The 23,045-nt window shown below is 37.0% G+C and overlaps 1 protein-coding gene across 1 annotated transcript in view; it reads left to right on the plus strand.

Moving 5' to 3' along the window:
- Positions 1-6,818, plus strand: part of WDR36 (WD repeat domain 36) — a 38,218-nt gene extending 31,400 nt beyond the window's left edge. The window contains exons 20-23 of the mRNA XM_019028434.4: positions 116-235; positions 419-500; positions 1,918-2,105; positions 3,045-6,818. Coding sequence (XP_018883979.4) covers positions 116-235; positions 419-500; positions 1,918-2,105; positions 3,045-3,194 — 540 coding nt within the window. The 3' untranslated portion in view covers positions 3,195-6,818. The remainder of the gene's footprint in view (positions 1-115; positions 236-418; positions 501-1,917; positions 2,106-3,044) is intronic.
- The last annotated feature ends 16,227 nt before the right edge of the window (positions 6,819-23,045 follow it).

The raw sequence follows: 23,045 nt of genomic DNA on the forward strand, positions 1-23,045 counted from the left end.
GAGTTTCATTCCTCTTTTACTTTTTGGTATTTGTTTTAAAATTGATTTGAAATTAAATATGAGAAACTGTTGGCAAGATAATTCCTATTTTTCTTTCTCATTTTCTCTTAATCAGAAAAAGAATAAACCAAAGGAACCACCCAAAGTACCCAAATCAGCACCATTTTTCATTCCAACAATTCCTGGCCTTGTACCCAGATACGCTGCACCTGAACAAAATAATGATCCCCAGCAGGTAAAAAACAAATTAGAAGATTCTAAGTATATCGGTGTATGTTTGTATGTGTTTTCTGCACTTCTTTACCAAGACCTAGTTTTACAGATATAGGGTAAATTAATGATAGCTTTTAATTACAAACTATACATTTTTGGGTGATACTTGAATTATTTGAATAATGTGTATTTGTTTTTGTTTAAGTCTAAAGTGGTAAATCTTGGAGTTTTGGCTCAAAAATCAGATTTCTGCTTGAAACTTGAAGAAGGACTGGTAAATAATAAGTGTAAGTTGAATTATAAGATATTTTAACTAATATATTTAGCTTATTTTACTGTATATGAGGAGAAATTGAAGGAAATATTATCAGCGTTCTCAGTAGTTAAGATAGTAAAAATCAAAAGGATTGAAATTTTGGTTTTAATTTGACGTAATTTTAGCATTTATATTAAATAAGCCCACTAAACTCAAATGGTATTGATATTATAAAAATCTGTTGAAGATTTTTCATATATCTAACTTACTTTTTGCTATTGGAGATGGACACATTTATTGACTATATTTATAATAAGGAGATCCTTCTTGTTGTGAATTAAATGTAAAAGTTTTGTTTGTCGTTTTTGTAGCAAGTAATTTGCAAGTCTTTGTTTTTATTTATAATTTGTAATTCAGCAGACTGCTTAGGTGATTTCATATATTCCTAAATTATTTTATTAAAAAGGAAATGTTTTAATCTGTTGTGTTAATATATTTAAATTTCGAAGGCTACAGTCTGTAGCTAATAGTGATTAGCCATAAGAACTGTAATCATTTAAAAAATTGTAGTCACTCTCCTAATAATTTTAACTTGTCCTCTTGTTTTGATTCAAATGCTTTTGTTTTCATACCGAGATTACTTGAGTCCACATTAGCAAAAGTCAAAGAATGATACTGATGAGACCTTGTAAATGACTTGTTATGTTTATGGGGAGACAAAGAAATAAAAACACTATTGTTTACTATATACTGAAGGATCTAAAAGTGATTAGACTTTTGTCATTGGTGATATTCTTTTTCAGAAAGCTAAAGCATAGTCATTGCAGTTCTCAAATGACTCATAAAAATAGCTGTAAGTGTACTGAGTGTGTTTTCCTAGGGTGCATATGAAACAATTCTTCTAGGGAAAAGAAGTAGGTTTGGGCTGGGTAAGAATAAGGGATGGGGTCTTCCCCCTCTGATTTTATATATTCTGTATTGTTAGTAATATATTTCCTAATGATTATGTACTTTTATAACTTTATAACAATAGAAAAGAAAAATTATTTTACCTCATCAGATTCCCAATGCTAACCACTATTAATACTTTTGTATGTATCTTTATAGGCTTCTTAATTAGGATTTACTCTGAGAGAAGATATATGAGCATTTTAAAATTCTAATGTTCCTGTTGCGAGGCATTAGATTTTCTTTATTAACAGTAAAAAGGTTTAAATTACAGAAAAAAAAATGTGTTTTGAGTACTTTCTCTTATATTGGTGTCATCGTTTGTACTGATTTTCAATTATTTTGGGTTTCATTCTACTACATAATATGAAAAAGTTAACCCACAGGAAGAATTTCCTGTACCATTTAAATATATCCTATTTGGGGTATAAAAGGAAAACTGTAATTTTCTAAGTTAAATGATTATAATCAAGTCATAACTGGATTAAAATTTAATGCAGATGACACTGCTCTCAACCTTCTGAAAGAATCAGGCCCATCAGGAATTGAAACAGAGCTGCGAAGCTTGTCTCCTGATTGTGGTGGGTCCATAGAAGTTATGCAGAGCTTCTTGAAAATGATTGGGATGATGCTGGACAGAAAGCGTGATTTTGAGTTAGCCCAGGCATACCTTGCATTGTTTCTAAAGGTAAGTCTAATGTAAGACAGTACTGCCCAGCTTGTCTTCTTCTGGGGCAGTGCTATCTAATAGAACTTTCTGTAAAGATGGGTATGCTGTATATCCATCCTTTCCAGTATCATAGCCACTTGCCACATGTAGCTATTGAGTTCTTGAAATGTAAATAGTGTGATCAAGAAACTGGATTTTTAATTTTATAGAATTTTAATTAATTTAAATTTAAATAACAACATGTGGCTAGTGACTACCACATTGGACAGCTAGACAGTGCAGGTTGGGAGTCTTGTTTTCTTTTTTTACTCAACTGCACAATAATTTTGACTTTACCCCCTGACATTTTTATGCTATCTGCTTGATCCAATGTGCTGAACCATCAACTTTTCTTTTTTTAGTGGTTAGTTACATTTTGGAAGTTTTTTGTGATTATGAATAGAAAGTTGGGTTTGTTTGTTTGTTTTTTCTACTACTGAAATCAAAATGTTCACTTCTATCATTATTAAAGGAGTTTTGATCATTTGACAATAAGACAGTTACTTTTATGATTAATATAGTGGTGAACTCATGTTTTGAGGGTCTACTTTAGTGGTATAATGTGTTGAAGGAGGTAGATGATGCCGATTTTTGGTGACAATAGATTTGATTCTTTATCCCATTTATACCTAAAATGAGTTCACTTGATCTGATTATTTAAAAGTAGCAGGACTGTCCTTAGGTGGAGAGGAGTGATGACCACTTTAATTCTACCAAGGAAGTCACAGTATCATAAAGGACCTTATAATAAAAAAAGTTTGGTAGAGGAGGGGAAAATGGGAGATAGTAATAAACCAGCGCTTAAGAAAACAAATATTCACCTAGTGTCTTTTGTGGTTCCTTGGTAGAAAAATTGAATCCAGATTAGGTAAAATTTTAATTTTCTTAAATGTTCAATCATCATATTTTTCTTTGCAGTTACACCTTAAAATGCTTCCTTCAGAGCCAGTACTCCTAGAAGAAATAACAAATTTGTCATCCCAGGTGGAAGAAAACTGGACCCATTTGCAATCACTCTTCAATCAAAGCATGTGTATTTTAAATTATCTCAAAAGTGCTTTGTTATAAAAATAAATTTGTGACTAAACAAAGACTTTCATATTAAATGGGTTCAATTGAACTCATTTCTTATTTTCCAAGTGTCAATGTGAAAAGAAAATAAATGCTAGCACTACTGACTAGTCAGTATATCTCCACTTTAAATGCTAAATACTTTCTTGAAATAAAATCGCACCTCCCGGCCAGGCATGATGGATAATGCCTGTAATTCCAGCACTTTCAGAGGCCAAAGCAGGAGGATTGTTTGAAGCCAGGAATTTGAGCCCAGCCTGGGCAACATAGCAAGCAAGATCCCATCTCTACAAAAAGTTAAAAAAATAAATTACACCTGCCTTTTGTTTTGAAGACTTAAAGAATCTGCTCAAATGATTTATTTTCTGAGTCTCTTCACATTAACTTTTATATGATTTTTAAAAAATTATTACCTGCTTATATTTTTTGAGTATCTGTTTCATATAAAGAGATGTTGCATGTTCACTGTGAAGTATTGCTGAATTAAATTGAAAATGTCAGATAAAACTGATACATGATGTAGTTATAAAAATGCTGTTATGATATGAAGAAAAAAGGAATGTTTTTTTCCTCAGTGGCCTTTGATAAAAATATGAATGATTGACTCTCAGAGTTGGAGGATAAACTAATCATCTTCTAGCACAGCCCTGTTGTGTTGCAGGAGAGGAATCAGGCTAAAGGCTGCTGGTATTTCAGTGACAGATTGAAACTTTCTAACAGTGGCCTAGTGCTTTCTCCATTGTAATGTACTGAAAGGAAGTTGTTCATGGATCAGAAGTGTGTGAGGCCCTTCCTTGCCCAAGGCAAGTCACTGTAGACGGTTAAACTGATACCAAGGATAGGTAAGGGAAATTCCAAATTCCATTGGAAGATGGCCTTTTATTGACACTACAGACATGTAGATAACAATAGTTTAATGTCCTCTGAAAAGGTAAAAATTCCATAAATCCTTGCAAACAATTTTTAGCAATATTGTTTATTGCTACCACAGCCAAGAATGGGTATTTCAAAGCCAGGGTTTTTTTTATTTTGTTTTTTTTTTTTTTTTTTTTTTTTTTTTTTTTGGCTACACTTTTTTGGGGGGGACCTTTTAATTTGGGAAGAAAATGCTGAGTATACTTTTCTTTCACAACCATTGCAAACCCAGGTAGCCCTGGAGTTTTCTTTTTTTCTCATCATCATTGTTTTGTTTTTTTTTATGGTTCAAGACTTTTGCAATACATGAATTAAAAATAAGCAGTTCTTTAAAGCATAGCACTCTAAAAACTATTCTTAGTTTATACACTCAAAAGTTGGGTCTTTCATGAAACGCAGTGGTTTGAATATGAACACCAGTAGCATTCTCGTTCGTTGTTAGGGTAAGATAGTTTTATAGAATGATCTCCAAAAGAAGCAGTCCTCAAAAGGCATTTACCAGTGATATCTTTTAATATTCATGTTTTTATTTAATGATGTAAGATAGAATTAATAAACTACTAAGGAAATAAGCCAATCTGGTTATTGTACTCAATTTCGTTTTTCTTTTAGAAATGTGTATTGACTTATTAAAGCCACTGACAGAAATGTTAATCATGACTTAAGTTCTAATTTAAAAAACTATTTTCCTCTTTCCTAAATACTATATTCTAAATTGGAATATGGCAAAATTCCAATATATAATTCTATACCTAGTAAAGATTGTAAATAACTAAAACAAAATGATAAGAGCTGTGAACTGAAATTGTATTGCTTACAGAAATCATGAACCGAATTTTCTTCTCTTTTTAAAGTGAGCATATAGACTTAAGTGTATTGTTACCAGAGATATATTTAGATAGTATACATCATTTTGGCAGGTAATCTTCTAGAACCTTTCATGTACTGTTTCCATCAAGGGAGGGAAAGAAATACAAAATATAATTTTATCTATATTTTCCTTAAAATATATCAATCTGCACACTATCTTTAAGTTTTTTAATTACTCATGTAATATATGACTACATTTTGCTTGTGTGCTTTTTGAAAACCATCTTCAGTCCCAATATCCTCTGTAGAAGTAATAGTTTTAACTCTCCTAGATCTTCTTTTAGAGTGTTTTTATGAGTGTTTAATGTAGGAATGTGTATATATTATCTACAGCCACAGGAAATGTATAGTTACGATTTTTACATACGTGTATGTATATTATTGTACAACTTGCTATTTGGGAGTTTTTTATTTTGGTACATTCACATTTACCTAATCTCTTGCACTGTCCAACAGTACTTTGCCTATAATAGACACTTAAGGAAGTTTTCCTTCTTTTTATTCCTTTATAATTACAAACAATGCTGAAAGGAACATCATCCTACATGAGCCCTTTTTGTACATATAAGGCTTTCTCTGTGGTATATGCTTAGGATTTGAATTTCAGGCCAGAGTATAACCATTTTTAATTTGAAGAGATACTTCCATTTGGGTTCCAGAATGGCTGTATCAAGTTACAGTTCCCCTGAGCAACATATGAGCATCTGCTTCCCCATGTAATTAATGACACTTGCTATTGGATTTTTGTAATTTAATTACTCTGAAAAAATTATTTTGGTTTTAAATCAGAAATTTCTCACTAGTGAAGATGGACATATTTTTGTATGTTTATTTTAGAACATATAAACATTTGTTAATTGTCTTTTTCCTCTCATTTTTCTATTGAATGATTTGTCCTTTTATCTCATGGATTTGTTAGGAGTTCTCTTGTATTTTCTGTATTTTATGTCTGTTGCCAATGTTTTCTCCTACTTAGCCATTTGGCTTTAATTTTACATGGTGTCTGTTTAAATAAATGTTTTATATTTGTATACAATCAAATTGATTAATTTTCATGACTTATTTCAGGATATAAAGCAAATTATTTTCTAAGACATTTACAGTGTACGTTTTCCTATGTTTACATGTGCTCATTTCATGTCATGTATTTTCCTCTACATGTTTCTGTGTGAGTAGTTAACGTGTAGATCTTTAGAATTGATTTTTGTGAAGAGTGAAACATACAGCGCTGCTTCCAATATCTGTTCAAAATTCATTTATTGAAAAGTCCACTCATATGTCTGATTTGAAATGCTGTTTCATTATGTGTTAAATTCTTTCATTGAGCTCTTCCATATTCCTAATAAATGATGCATTACTTTGGTATGTTCTCAGATTTGGGGTAAAGCCTTCCTAATGTTCTATAAAAATTTGTTAACTGCTGGTGAGCACATCTCTTGAAGTTTTGATATGGGTTGCACAACATTTATAGGACTGATTTGGAGAGACCGACAATACCGAGTGCAGTCCTCCCTTGGTATCTAGTTCCAGGACCCCTGTGGATACCAAAATCCAAGCAATGCCCTGCAGATCGTGGGACCTATGCATATGAAAAGTCGGTCCTTGTATTTGAGGGTTTTGCATCCCTCAAATACCATATGTTTTATTTGTGTTTGGTTGAAAAAAGTTTGCATATAAGTGAAACTTAGCATTTCAAACCTGTGTTGTTCAAAGATCATTTGTATTTCTCTTCAAGAACAATGAATGTCTTCATTAAATCATCTTTTGTGGGAGAGCTTTTGGTTTCATAGATTTTCATATATATATATATGATATAATAAACACTTTTTGACATTCTGGGAGTTTTACTTTTGTTACTATAAGGAAATATCCTTTCCTAATACATGTTATAATTGGTTGTTTCTGTTTGTGGTAAAATGACTTAATTTTTATATTCCAATCCGTCATGACACCGCAGAACCCTTTGTCAATACAGTCTTACTAGAAAATCCAAAAGAATTCTATCTTCTGCAATTGATGAGACTGTATTTCCTATGCAGTATTTGTGTACTTCAAATTTTTGTGCATTAGAAAGTTTTATACTTTAAATACATGCGCTTTTTAAAGATAAAAGCACTGAGAATAGAAAATACATAGACTTAAATATATATTTTGTATTGCATGAAAATAAATATGATTTAAAAGCTGTTGTAACCCCCAAAACATTTTAAGCCTTGAGAGTGATGTGACTGTGATCTGAGTCACATATGGCTACTTCTTTTTCTTAGATTATAGCCCATCAACTCACTTTCTTATTTTGTTTGTTCTGTACAATGACTAGAAATACTTAAATGATGTCAAAGACAAAAACCTCTTGCCTTCTTAATGACCTTGTTATAAATTTCCCCTTTATTATCCTGCTTCGCTTGGACCAGATGACAGGCAACCCACGAGTATTTCACCCTCTATAAAAAAATGTTAAATGTACCCTTCCCAAAAAGAAATACCTATAACCAATTCGTGTAACTATTTTCCAACCTTGTATGAATAATGTTGTAATCTTGCTAAAGGAAACTCCTCTGTCTCTGCCTACATAAATGAAACCTTAACTTCTCTACTTTAGAATACTGACTCTGTATCTTTGGAGTTGATGTTTCCGGGTGGGCTATCCTCAAATTTTGCACTTGTATAAGCTCTTTAAATTAGATTCATACCCTTTTGATTATTTTAGGTTGACATAAAGAGCTTGTTAAACAAAAAATTGGGGAAGGCCATGGTTTTGCACTGAACTTCTGCACTGGGTCCCAGCAGACCAGAACAAACTAATGGAGCTGCTCATACTAAATGCCACATAATCAAACTGAAACTTCAAGGAAGCAGACAGATTCCAAAACAGACCAGTTTCATTTGAAAACAGATTTCAGTCTACCTGAGTCAGCACAATAAGGAAGTCCCCTCTAATCCTTATAAAAAAGTAACCTGATGTTAACCATTTTTCTCTCTTTTTCTGTTTCCCACCTTATAAAACCCCTTGTTCTGCTGTTGTCCAGTGGGAGTTCTCATTCTACTTTATAGAAGGAAGGGCTTCCCTGATGAATGGTGGATAAAAGGCAATTAAATTTATAACTAAATATGTTGTAATTTTGTTTTCTGACAAGCTAAATTAGCATTATATAGTCAAATCAAAGTGCCCAGAGAGAGCCAGGTCATTGAGACAAGATTTTACTAATGTCTCTGCCTGCAAGGCCAATGTTAATATTTTTTTAAATTATACTTTCTAACATTATTTAGGACTCTTGACTGCAAATTACAGAAATGTTATGTTTAAACAGGAATGGAAATTTAAGAATTCAGGAATACTGGATTATCTAATATCTTTGTTTTCAGGAATTTTTTTGTAATCTGTGACACTGAGAAATTCAAGAAATACTCTTTGAATACTGCTTTTCTTTGCAGAGTGCTGCATTCCTTTGATTGTGTATTTCTTCTGCAACTAGTGCCTGCCAAAGGCAGTCAACAATCCACTTGATGTGCAGCCTCTTCCTAAAGTCCAAGATTGCACACTGGAGACTAAAAACCCTCCCTTCTGGGTCCTAAGTCTTCCCCTCACTTATGACACTTCCCTTTCTTCCTCTGAAGGAAGAGGAATCCTTCTGTTTTCTTTTTGTAATCTTTTCGCCATCCTCCAGGGACAAAAAAGCTTCGCCCCACCCCCACACACCCCCACCTTCCTGTCTTCATGTTTCTTATAACTCTGTTATGCTAAAGGGAAGATTACATTTTCAGAGGATGGAAAGCTATCATCTCACTGAAAAATCCCATTTTTGAATGGTATATTATGAGTATTTGCATAGTATTTCACCTTACAGCCCTGCAAAACAAAATGGTAGTCCCCTTCTAATAAGACAGTTGCCCCAAATAATCTCAGAAAAGGTGAAATGTTTGGAAAGGCAAAGGAAGAAGACCACATCATCCTATAAAGAATTATTCTTACACATTTTTGGTCATTATTAGCCTTATTTATGCTCTGCAGACTCTCTTGTTTTCTGCTGTTAATAGTTTGAGATCCTGAAAGTCTCAAGCCAAAATTGTTTCCAAGAGTAATCTCACTGATTCAGATATAAATTTAATACAATATAAGGCATATACCTTGCAGTCCTTCCCCCATTAAGGCTAAGCCATGGGACTTATTGCAAGGGAAAGGGAGCAGCGATATTAGAGAAGGTCACAGTATAGGTCAGTAGTTCTCAAAGTGTGTTTCCCCCATTAGCAATATCAACATCACCTGGGAACTTAGAAATGCAAGCCCCACTGCATAACTACTGAAATAAAAACTCTGTGGGTAGGGGCCAGCAATATGTATTTTAACAAATCTCCTTTTTGGTGACAATATAACTGAACTTAGAACTGGAGAAGGGAAAAAAGAAGGCTATGAGGCATAAGGTTCTCACCTATGTTCCCACTTGGTTCTAGGAAGAAACCTGAAGGAAGGAAAGTGAGCAAAAGGGTTAAAGACAGGATTTGTAGGCCCTGGCCCCAGATCTAGAAGTGAAAGGGGAAGTGGGGATGGAGGATTAGTTGGAGAAATCACTGGGTACATTAAGTGGAACTCCAGAGTTGTGGGGCTAGGTCCTGACTCCCCTGGAGGAGACTGGCTCACAAGCCCTCTATCCTGACACATGGTGGCCATAGTCAAGGGGTGTGACTTAACTTAGGTGGCGAGAAATGACTGTGACAGCTCACAGAGTTTCCATGACTGTGGGTGACACTGGGAGGGATCTGGAGGTTTCCACCTGCTCCCTGAGGGGAATGAGGGAGGCAGCTGGGAGTAGAATGCCAACAGGCCTGCCATAGAGCCCCAGTGGCAGAGTGTGGACACACCATCCTGGCCCAGGGCCCAGCTGGAAGATAGGCAGAGACTCAGGGCACAGGTTAAGTGGGACCGTGGTCCTGGTCGGGGGAGGTGAGAAGAGGGCCTGGCAACACAGAAGGCACTCACACATAGTGAAACTTCCTTTGTGAGGAAAGAAACAGACATGGTAGGGAATTTGAACATAAAATCTCACAAAATATTTATCCAAAAGAGCCTAGGCTAATGTGAAAGAGACTGAGATACTTTTTAATCGGTAATTTTGTTCCTCACCCTAAATCTAGTAATATGAGGGCTCAAGATGAAATTTAATCATTTTGATATATAAAATATTCTTTAGGGATCTTTCTTTCAGTATCTGTGTACTATGTGCTGAATTTCCCAATTCCAACTATGCTAATTTCCAATTCCAGCTGAATCTACTAAATGTCTCTGAAAAGGTACATAAAATATTCAATACTTAGTTTTATCTCTGTGTTGTTAAAGTGATTTATTGACACTGCAGACATGTAGATAACAATAGTTTAACGTCCTCTGAAAACAAAAATTCCATAAATCCTTGCAAACAATTTTTAGCAATATTGTTTATTGCTGCCACAGCCAAGAATGGATATTTCAAAGCCAGGGGTTTTGTTTTGTTTTGTTTGGCTGCCCTTTTTCTCCCCCACTATCTCTGGCTAAATTCCAGCCTTTACTATTAATTTATTTTTTCTCATTTGAACTTTCCAAGTGTGATGTCTGCCTCATAACTCTGGCCCTGTTTCCTCACTCCTGGCCACACTCTATTCTCTAGAGTAAATATGATGCAAGCCCAGTGGGTGACTGAATGGGGGGTGAGAGTGAGTTATCGAAGCCTGGACTCACTTAACCATGTGGATTTAGTTTACAAGAAGCATCATATACCAAAAAAAGGAGTCACATACCCGACAGCCTCCCCACCCAGCTCACAGCGCTGTGATCACTCCTCTTTCCTTCCTTCAATCATTGATTTATTCATTCTATCTTCAACAGATACTTAGCTCTGACCCTGTCTCAGATGCTGTTCTATGCTCTTGAGATACTTTAGAAAACAAAACATATAAAAATCCCGGTCCTGTGAAGCTTGTATTTTAGCTCATTATTCTTTTACATTCTTTTGCTTAGCCTTTTGCCTTGCTCTCTTTTAGAACCAAGATAAAGGAGAAGATGTTTCTAGGCCTTCACACTCTGCAAAGAGTGACTGCCAGGAGTTTCTCCCTTTATTTCAAAATGTGGCATACATGGGTGTGTGTGTGTGTGTGTGCGCGCACACACGTGTGCGCACGTGTTTGTGTGTGTGTACAGGAATTCCCAAGTAGCCTCCATATGAAAAAAAAATGCCTGCATGCTGCTTCACTACCATTCTTGTTTTAACAAAGGGCTTGGTAACTTAGAAAAGCAGTGCATATGAAGAAATAAAACAATTAAGGAGGAAAAAAAACTGTTTTTTTTTTTTCCCTTGGAAGACTCCACCTCTCCATTCTCTGGCTGATAATAGATGGCCAGGCATAGGGAAGCAGAGACTAGGAATCAGCCTTGTAGTTTGTCAGACGTGGCTCCTGGAGCTGAGGGCCACCCCCCAGGGGCCTGGGTGCAGTTTTAGCTCTTGGCACACCGCGTGGAAAGGTGGAGGCAGGGGGCAGAGTTGAGATGTTCATCTCTGTTGCTGTGGTGACAAGGAGGTGAAGTGAAGGTACTTCAAAAATGTGAGCTACAACATGTGAGGAAAAAGGTGCCTGTGGAACTGTGTGCTTCTCTCAACCTGTCCCATTCCCTCCTAAATAATCGTGTATGGGGTATGGCAAGATGGAGATCCCAACACACATGAGACAGGGTCCCTGACCCCCAAGTCCAGGAGATGAGCCTTGCAGGAGGAGAGGCAGCACACATCTGCCTTCTCGGAGCCAGGGGAGGCTGCACAAAGAGGACAACTGCCATTGATCTTGAACAAAGGGGGTGGGAGGAGCATGGTATTACAGAGAGAGACAGGACAGCATTCATAGATGAGGCCATGAGAAAGGCAATAGAAAGTCAGGGGTGGCCAAAGTCATGCCAGCTGCTACCTCTGGGAATGTGTGGAGGTCAGTGGCCCTGGAACTGGGTACAAAGGAGACTTTATCTGCAATGTTTTGTGTAATTTTAAATTAAATAAAATAAGATAAAATATCAACAACTATTGATTCTAGGTGTTGCTGTCTATATATTTTCATACTCTATATTTAGTTTAGTTTTTTTTACTGTATTTCCATCTTTTTTTTTTTGTCTAGCTTTTCAAATAGAATGTATTTACACATCTCTAACCATTCATCCATCCATCCATTCATGCTACTTTGTAGATATATCTTGTGTGGCTGACCAGATCTTATTTCCTCTGGAAGGTGGCCTTTGGAAGCTACAATTGTGTTTGCCACCCAAGTCACTGGACCTTTCCCAAAATTCCAGGCCACCACTTGACCTAACCACATTCATTTGGATGCAAGTCCCTGGCACTGGGTCTTTATGAGGCGCAGATGGTCTCCAGGCCAGCACTAAGCCCTGTCTCTTTCTCTCTGTGCCCAGCTGGCATGAATTGGAAGGCAGAGGAACCGAGTGAGTTCTGAGTCACCTAGCTTGACTGAGTCAGAAATTTCTCCAGGGAGTGGTGGAAAGGGTGGCTCTTGGCAGAAGAGATCCTCATCTCAATGGTGTGGTACTTGCCTGAGATTTCCCAGAAAGCACGAAGAACATCAAGGTGGAGAGTTTCACTCTCTTTCAACGATAAATAGAAATAATCCACTTGATTCCACATGAACTAAGTGTTGAAGAAAAACATAATCTCACATTAGCTTATCTCTTTACCCTTTACCAGAACTCAAAGATGGAAATTACCATTCTCATCCTGCTGGGAAATGACAATCATGCAGCAAATACACCATAATTTGTGTCACTTGAAACCAGTTTTATCTATAAAAAAATACTGATCCTTAAAATATTATTCCTTTATGAAACATAAGGCCTTTTTTCCTCATAGCCTTTGTTGTAGCAAAACTCCTCAATAAATAGCACTGCCCAGAGACAGTTAGGGTAAATTTAGATCACGCAGGAAAGTGTCTCTCACTGTTTGCCTGCATCTCTAATGCCCTTGATGGGTTGGTTTCCTCCTTTTGTGCCAGTGTGGAAGTCTCATTCCCATTGTCTGCCATCAGCTAAATGTCCAAATTTGCTATAGAGCCCATCTCGATTTTGTGCACACAAGTGTTCCATAAATACCTAATTTAGTGGTTTTCTAAGAGTTGTCTGTCCAGTGTTCCCTAGGGGTCCTTCAAATATTTCCAGATGGTCAGCAAAATATGATTAAAAACTATTTTCATAAAACTGTGTTTACTCACAGTATTTCAAGTACAGGAAATATCAACAGATATAATTAATGTCACACTGAGATCCTCAATAATTTTTTAGAAAGTGAAGGGCTCCTGAGACCAAAAATGTTGAGAATCATTGCACCAATTGATTGGTTAGAGAAATACATAGCCTTACCAAGAGGTGCTAGCATATACCAATACCCAATGCTTATCTCTGAAAATGCCTTAAATCTGATGTTCCAAGACATGGAATATGAATCAGTACTGCTCTTGATCCTCTGAGAGAGCCAGTGAGGTCAGGGCTGGTCTCAGGTTTTAAAACTCCATTCAACCTCAGATTTAGTTGGATCAGCCACCTATTGAGTTCAATTAGGACTAGATGGCAAACTTTAGAATGAAACAATTAGGTCATAAACAAAAAAATTTTTAATTAACATAATGAAATGTATTACTCAGAACCAGTTTTAGTTGTTTTCAGCAGAAACTAGTATTTAAATACATTAAGGGTTTTTCCAAGTCCCTTGAAGACTTCGTGGCTGAGAACTACGTCTAGACCATCCCAAGGTACACATGGCTGATACTGGCCCTAGATACTGGAACCTCTGTCCCTGATGCCTCACTGAACAGAGTCCACACAGCATCTGCTTCTCCATGGCACTTACAACTCCTATTGTAATGTTAGTGCATCCATACTGTAATGCATATGTAGTGCATAACATATTGTAATGTTAGTGCATTAGAACAGTCTAGGGCTCAGGCCTATAACCAATGCTGAGAGACGAAGGTTCTGGGTTCTGTGTTCAGGAAGCAGAGACTCTAAATGGGGAATTCCCCAAGCATAGAAGGGTGTTCACAAAGTATTAGGAGTCAAAAGTAGGACAATCCTCCCCTTGGCTGCCCAGCTTCGCAACACACTGGGAAGTTTTTACACTTAAACTTCTAGTAGCAATAACAGCAGCAGCTATAATAAAATACTGTCCTTCACAGAGGGAAAAACATCTTGCTCTGTGTTTTCCTAAAAGGAGAAACAATTCTCTATTAGTTAAGAATATTTTCCCAGCCACTGCAACGTGGTGAAACCCCATCTTTACTAAAAATACAAAAAATTAGCTGGGCGTGGTGACGTGCACCCGTAGTCCCAGTTACTAGGGAGGCTGAAGCAGAAGAATCGGGAGGCGGAGGTTGCAGTGAACTGAGGTAGAGCCACTGCACTCCAGCCTGGGCAAAAGAGTGAGACTCCATCTCAGAAAAAAAAAAAAAAGAATATTTTCAAGACCAAGTAACAACTTAGTAACCTTGATTTTCACAAGTAGGAATTAATTTTTCTCATACATCAAGAAATCTAAAAGTAGTTTTTCACAATGTTGCAATTACTCAATGGTCCTGAGAAAGACATAGGCTTTTTCCCCCTACTTCCTCTGCTTCATTTTTACAAGACTTTTTTTCCTTATGTGTGTCATTTTACAGTCTCAAGCTGGCTACGACAGCTCTAGACATCAGACCTCAGAAAACCTCAATCAGGAAATAAAAGAGGCATGAGAAAGATACCTCTGGCCACTATCTAAACACAAAAACAGGATTCTGTTAGAAAGAAAGGGAAAGCAGAGCTCGCTGTTACATTGGCAGTAGACTCTGTCTTCTAGTTCATAAGGCCCAATACTCCTCTTACACCATTCACTATCTATAGAGATAGTTTTCATGCATGTTATACATGGGATGGTTTAAACTAAAGACATTTTGATGTATACTTTATCAATGGCAAAACATTTTGGTGTGAAATAAAACAAGCTGGTACAAATACTCCAACTTGCTCTGGCTTGGGAACCTGGTTCAGCATCTCTAAGTAGCTGTAAGAGTTGAATGATGCTTCTAGAATTGGAAGTAATATGGCTCATAGAGAAAAGGTGACATATTAAAACCAATACCACAGAAATACAAAAGATGATTCAAGGCTACTATGAACACCTTTATGTGCACCAACTAGAATATCTAGAGGAAATAGATAAATTTCTGGTAATATGCAACCCTTCTATATTAAATCAGGAAGAAATAGCAACCCTGAACAGACCAATAACAGGCAGCAAAACTGAATCAGTAATTTTAAAAATGCCCCCCCCCACCGCCAAAAAAAAGAGCCCAGGACCAGATGCATTCACAGCTGAATTCTACCAGACATTTAAAGAAGAATTGGTACCAATTCTACTGAAACTATTCCAAAAGAAACAGGGAATCCTCCCTAAATCATTCTATGAAGCCAGTATCACCCTAATACCAAAGACAGCAAAGGCCATAACAAAAAAAGAAAACTACAGACCAATATCCTTGATGAGCATAGAGGCAAAAATCCTCAGGAAAATACTAGCTAACTGGATCCAACAGCACACCAAAAAGATAATGTGTCATGACTAAATGGGTTTCATCCCAGGGATGCAGGGATTGTTTAACATGTACAAGTCAATAAATGTGATACATCACAGAAACAGCATTAAAAACAAAAACCATATGATTATTTCAATAAATGGAGAAAAAGCATTTGATAAAATCCAGCATCCTTTACAATAAAAGCCCTCAACAAAATAGGCATAGAAGGGACTTACCTCAAAGTAATAACAGCCATATATGACAAACCCACAGCCAATATCATACTGAATGGGGAAAACTTGAAAGCATTCCCCTGAGAACTGGAACAAGACAAGGATGCCCACTTTCATCACTTCTTTTCAACATAGTACTGGAAGTCCTAGCCAGAGCAATCACGCAAGAGCAAGAAAGTACATCCAAATTAGAAAAGAGGAAGTCAGGCCAGGCACAGGGGCTTAAGCCTATAATCCCAGCACTTTGCTAGGCTGAGGCAGGCAGATCATGAGGTCCAGAGATCAAGACAATCCTGGCCAACATGGTGAAACCCCGTCTCTACTAAAAATACAAAAATTAGCTGGGAGTGGTGGCATGCGCCTGTACTCTCAGCTACTCAGGAGGCTGAGGCAGGACAATTGCTTGAACCTAGGAGGCGGAGGTTGCAGTGAACTGAGATTGTGCCACTGCACTCCAGCCTGGTGACAGAGTGAGACTCCATCTCAAGAATAAAAAAGAAAAAGAAAGAAAGAAAGAAAAGAGGAAGTCAAACTGTCACTGTTTGCTGCTGATGTAATTGTATACCTAGAAAACTATAAACGCTCACCCAGAAAGCTCCTAAATCTGATAAATGAATTCAGTAAAGTCCCAGGATAAAAAAGTCATTGTACACAAATTAACAGCACTGCTATACACCAACAACGACTAAGCAGAGAATCAAATCAAGAACTCAACCCCTTTACAACAGCTGCAAAACAGAAAAACAAACAAACAAACCTTAGAAATATACTTAACCATGGAGGTGAAAAATTTCTACAAGGAAAACTACAAAACACTGCTGAAAGAAATCATAGATGACAAACAAATGGAAACATCCAATGCTCATGGATGGGAAGAATCAATATTGTGAAAATGATCATACTGCCAAAGCAAGCTACAGATTCAATGCAATTCTTATCAAAATACCAACATAAGTCTTCACAGAACTAGAAGAAACATCCTAAAGTTCATATGGAATCAAAAAGGAGCCCACATAACCAAAGCAATACTAAGCATAAAGAACAAATCTAGAGGCATCACATTACCTGACTTCAAATCATACTACAAGGCTATGGTTACCAAAACAGTGTGGCATAAAAATAGGCAAGTAGACCAATAGAACAGAAGAAAGAACCCAGAAATAAAGCCAAATACTTACAGCCAACTGATCTTCAACATAGAATACAAAAACATAAATCGGGGAAAAGACACCCTATTCAATAAAGAGTGATGAGAAAACTGGCAAGCCACACGTAGAAGAATAAAACCAGATCCCCATCTCTCACCTTATACAAAAATCAACTCAAGATGGATCAAAGACTTAAATCTAAGACCTGAAACCATAAAAATTCTAGAAGGTAACATCAGAAAAACTCTTGTGGACATTGGCTTAGGCATGGCTAAGACTCCAAAAGCAAATGCAACAAAAACAAAAATAAATAAATGAAACCTAATTAAACAAAAAGCTTCTGCACAGTAAAAGAAATAATCAGCAGAGTAAACAGACAATCCACAGAGTAGGAGAAAATATTTGCAAACTATGTATCTAACAAAGGACTAGTATGCAGAATCTACAAAGAATTCAAACAAATCCACAAGAAAAAACAACCCCATCAAAAAGTGGGCAAAGGACATGAATAGACATTTCTCTAAAGAAGATATACAAACAACTAACAAACATACGAAAAAATGCTCAACATCATTAATCATCAAGGAAATGCAAAATCAAAACCACAATGAGATACCTACCACCTTACTCCTGGAAGAAGGGCCATAGTTAAAAAATCAAAAACAATAGCTGTTGGTGTGGATGTTGTGAAAAGGGAACAAGGTTACACTGCCGGTGGGAAGGTTAATTAGTACAACCACTATGGAAAACAGTATGGAGATTCCTTAAAGAACTAGAAGTAGAACTACCATTCGATCCAGCAATTCCACTGCTGGGTATCTACCCAAAGGAAAAGAAGTCATTATACAAAAAAGACACATGCACATGCATGTTTATACCAACACAATTCACACAGCAAAGATATGGAACCAACCTAAGTGCCCATCGACTACGAGTGGGTAAAAAAAATGAGGCATATATATATATATAAAATGTGGCATATATATATATAATGAAATACTACTCAGCCATAAAAAACGTCTTTTGCAGCAACTTGAATAGAGCTGGAGGCCATTATTCTAAGGGAAGCAGTAACTCAGGAATGCAAAATTAAATATTGTATGTTCTCACTTGCAAGTGAGAGCTAAGCTATGAGGATGCAAAGGCCTAAAAAAAGATTGGGAGGGGAGAGAGGGATAGAATACTATATTTTGGATGCAGTATACACAGCTCGGGTGACAAGTGCACTAAAATCTCACTAAAGGTGCACTAAATCACCACTAAAGAACTTAACCAAAAATGACCTGTACCCAAATAACAATTGAAATTTTTAAAATGAAATTTAAAAAAAAGAAGAGTCCAGGCACGATGGCTCATGCCTGTAATCCCAGCACTTTGGAAGGCTGAGGTGGGCGGATTACGAGGTCAGGAGATCAAGATCATCCTGGCCAACATGGTGAAACCCCGTCTCTACTAAAAATACAAAAATTAGCTAGGTGTGGTGGCACATGCCTGTAATCCCAGTTACTCGGAAGGCTGAGGCACAAGAATCGCTTGAACCCAGGAGGCGGAGGTTGCAGTGAGCCGAGATCACGCCACTACACTCCAGCCTGGGGACAGAGCGAGACTCTGTCAAAAAAAAAAAAAAGAAAAGAAAAGAAGGTGACAGTTGTGAGAGTGACCCTCCTCTTTTTTATAAGCTTACTAAACAGCAGCCCGAATTCCAGGCCTCTCCCGACTTAAGGGCTGGCACCGGGTGGTCTCAACTGCTCTCGACCCCTGGTCTCAACTCTACTGATTGTCACTTTTGAGTAAAGTCCCTAATAAAATAATTGTTAAAACAATGGAAAGATAAGTTAGATTCTGGGATGCTTTGATGCTATGGCGACCTTGAGGTTGGAGGGCCCTCTATTGATCCCATACTCATTCAGCAAGAAGAATTAAGGCCAATCTCAGGCCTAGTCTAGGATGTCTGAGGAAAGTATTGATGAGTCAGTCTTTTCAACACCTCATCTGTCGGGATGAATAGCCTGTAAAAATTGTTATTTATGGACAAATTGTATATATGTATATATTTCTAATGGACTTTATTTTTAGAGCAGTTTTAGATTCACAGCAAAATTGAGAGGAAGGTACAGAGATTTCTCATACACCCCCTCCCCTCAAACAAGCACAACCTCCCCCATTATCAATACCCCCACCAAGGTGGTAAATTTGTTATAGCTGATGAACCTACACTGACACAACATTATCATCCAAAAATCACGCTTTAAGGATTTTTATCTTTATCCTCCGAGTAAAGATATTGAAGAGTGTTCATCAAGAGGGTGCTATCATTAGGTCCGCATTTTAAAGAGTTCAATGATTGCAGAATGAAGAACAGATTAAAGACTAGTGAAATGAGAATAAAAGCAGGGAGACCAATGAGGAATTTGGGGAAGATGATGGTGTCTTGGATCAGGTGGTAGAACAGAGACAGAGAAAACTGGATGTATTCAAGGGCTATTTATGGATTCGACTGTAGCATTTCACAACATACTACTGATCATATAACAAGGGGCTTGCAGTTTTAGTTATAACAATTAAAAAACAAAGTATAATATAATAACATACATGTTTTTTAAGCCATCAAAATATTGTGGATAGGAAGAAGTCCAAAGGAACCCTATTCCAAAGAGACAAGTGCTTCCTAGAGAATGAAAATCAGTAGGCATTACCTTCCCTAGGGGCAATTACTGAGTCAGGCGTGGGCTGGTGAGGATTGGGCCTGATTCAAGCAGGGAGACTCTTCCTGCATAAGGTGCAGTCAGTGGAGTTTTAAATGTCTGTGTGTGGGTTAGTGAGACCAACTGGAATCTGGAGGAGTTTCAAGGCCAAGTTCTCCCGCCCACCGATTCTCCCTTGGGAGACTTGTGTGAGAGGATGTGGTAGCCCAGTAATCTGAAGGCCGGGTAGTAAGTCATAGAGGGAGTTCTTGGCAACTCATTGTGCTGAGATCCCAAAGGCTTGCCAAAGGGAGGGACTTGTAATACATACAGGACTGATCTTGCACTGAAGACATTTGAAACCAGAGATAAATTGAAACTATTAGAAGTTGAAGAAAATATGAACAAACTGGATGAAAAGATGGAGAATTTTAACAGAGCTATTATAATTTCCTGACAATGACTAAAATAATATTCTAGAACTGAAAGATAAAATATAGATATTTTATTAAATATCTAAGTTAGTAAATTCATTGACCAACCTCTTCCAGTCCTCCCTTTCCCCTTTCCTCCCAGCCTCTGGTGGCCAATATTCTACTTTCTACTTCTGTGAAATCAACTTTAGATTCCACATATGAGTCAGTTCATGCGGTTTCTCTTTCTCTACCTGGCTTGTTTCAATTTATGCCCTCTCGGTTTATCTATGTTGCCACAGCGACAGGATTTCATTCTGTTTTATAGCTGAATAGTATTCCACTGTATGTATATATGCCACATTTTTTTAATCCATTAATCTGCAGATGAGCATTTAAGTTGATTTCCTAATCTCGGCTATTGTGAGTAATGCTGCAATAAACAGGCGGTGCAAATGTCTCTTCAACATACTGATTTCATTTCCTTTGGATATGTATCCAGTAATGGGATTGCTGGAGATGGTACTTCTATTTTTAATTTTTTGTGAAATCTTTATACTGTTTTCCATAATAACTGTACCAATTTATATTCTCACCAATGGTGTATAAAAATTCCCTTTTCTCTGCATCTTCACCAGCATTAGTGACTATACCAAATAACAGTATAGTGCATATTACAAGATCGCTAGAAGATTTTTGAACATTGCCACCACAAAGAAATGATAAATATTTGAGGTGGTTAATATGATAATTACCCCGATTTAATCTTTATACTATGCATATATGCATTAAAATATCAGGTTGTACTACATAAATGTACAATTATTATGTCAATTATAAATTTAAAAATTAAAACATACATTGGATGGATTTAACAGTAGACACAATATAGAAAATAGTTTGAACTAAATAGTAATAGAAATATGATATATCATTATGTGTGGGATGCAACTAAGAAGATATTTAGGAGGTAGAAATAGACTTGGTGATAGTTGAGAGGTGGATAATAAAGTCAACTCCTGGGTTTCTATTTGTAGTACTGGATGGATGATTGTGTGACTGTTATTCACCAGGATAAGAAATTGTGTGTGTGTGTGTGTGTGTGTGTGTGTGTGTGTGTGTGTGTAAGAGAGAAAGAGAGAGGTGTGCACATGCAAATGCAAGGAGGTAATTGAGGATGAAGTGAGGGTAGTTGAGTTTGAAGTGACTTGGTGGTTTCCAAATAGATGTTCCCACTCCCCAGATTGCACTTTTCCTACTTCTGCACTAGACACCAAGACTTGAATTCTTTCTCTTACGGGGAATCTCTCCTGACCACTAACCTTACCCCAGGATGGGTTAAGTGTTCCTATTCGGTTTACTCAAAACATCCTACACATAAGTCTCATAGTAATTTTATATTTTTTATTAAGTCATGTTGTTATAAAACTATTTGTTTATTTATCTCTTACCTTAGAGGTCCTTGGAAAGCAGAAATGCTGTTTGTAGCATAGAGTAAGTGCTCAGTTATAGTTTGTTGAGTAGCACTGGACTGTGAAAATCAAATTGAGGTATTTCCAGACATACTTAGGGCACTCAAAATTTTTACATCTCCTGCTTCTAAGTAAATACTAAACTTGAGAGTTATAGAGTAGAGTTGTTTAGGTGAAAAAAAATACTGAGACAGTATCAGAAGATCACAAAATTTTTGCTCCCAAAGAAGCTTACAGTTAGAGTTTCCCAATTATAGTAAAAAGAGAGACAGAGAGAGATATTAATAAGGATTTATATTGTAGCCTAAATTCTAAACTGCCTACACTTTGAACTTACAGTTGGAAAGGTATGACATCAGACGACCTTGGAGTCAGAGACACTTGGCTTCTAAGCAAAGCTCTGTCACCTGCCAGCTAGGCAGCTTTCGCTTATCTGAGTCTCAGTTTTCTCCTCAGTAAAGAGGAGATGAAACTAATCCTGCCCTACAGGGTTTTTATGAGCAGTGACCCTCTTCTTTTCTCAACTCTGAGAGGTCCAACCCTCCTGGGCAGGGCAGCAATCTGAGAAATAGGTTAGTATATGAAACCGATGCCTGGCTAAGTCACAGAGGTCCCTCTGAGTGAGCCTTTGTCTTTTTCCAGAAAGAACCAATAGAAAATTAGGTTTTCAATGCACATAGAGTCATCAGACGTTCAAGACTGATTGTATTTCTCACAATTATAATTCCCTGTCTTTTTGTTCCTTCTGATTTCACCCAGGTTCCTATCCAATGTCTTCCTGGTAGTGATCAGTACCATGCGATGTCCCAGTTAGCTCTGTACATCCACTTCTTCATATGCCATTCATTGTACTGTGTAGGATGGTCTGGTATCTCAAGTCTTTCTTGATAACTGTACTCTCCTTCCTTGGTGATATCCTTACCTATTCTTAGTATTCTTCCCACTGCAGGCCAACTATATTTCACACCTGTGACACACAAAAAAACAGAGATTGTCTTTCCATTTTGCTCTTGTAGACATCAGTTGTTGTCAACATCAGTTGATCTATGTTATCAGTCCTTGACTTTTGGGGTTTTTTCTCTGTTTATTTGTTTTGTGTAAGACTTTATCCTCAGATTAACTGCTTATTTCTAAAAATACTGTTCAGTTTAAATTCAGTAAGATGCATTTTTACCTAATTTAACTCACGACTTTTCTTCCCAACAATGAAAATTAGACATAGAAAGTGTGAAAACCATAAAACATGAGGTCTGATTCAAGGTAAAGACTTCATACCCGAAAGGTTTTGATGGGAACATACTTTAGTAAATGCTGTTCATTGCTTTATGCTTCCTTAGATATGTACAGTGTATGTTAAAGGTGCAACTGCTGACAAGTGATTTAGTCAGGCTTCTCCTCAAGGCCTCTTCTCGAAGCTTCTATATTTTGATATGTTAGAGACCATCCTCCTGTAGGGTCAGAGAAACAAGAAGGAGAGGTCGGCATTACCAGAATGCAGAAGCCTGGAGAAGAGGCCTTGAGGAGCAGGCACCCCCCTCAGACAC

This window comes from Gorilla gorilla, chromosome 4 (assembly GCF_029281585.2).
Source record: "Gorilla gorilla gorilla isolate KB3781 chromosome 4, NHGRI_mGorGor1-v2.1_pri, whole genome shotgun sequence".
Taxonomy (NCBI): domain Eukaryota; kingdom Metazoa; phylum Chordata; class Mammalia; order Primates; family Hominidae; genus Gorilla; species Gorilla gorilla.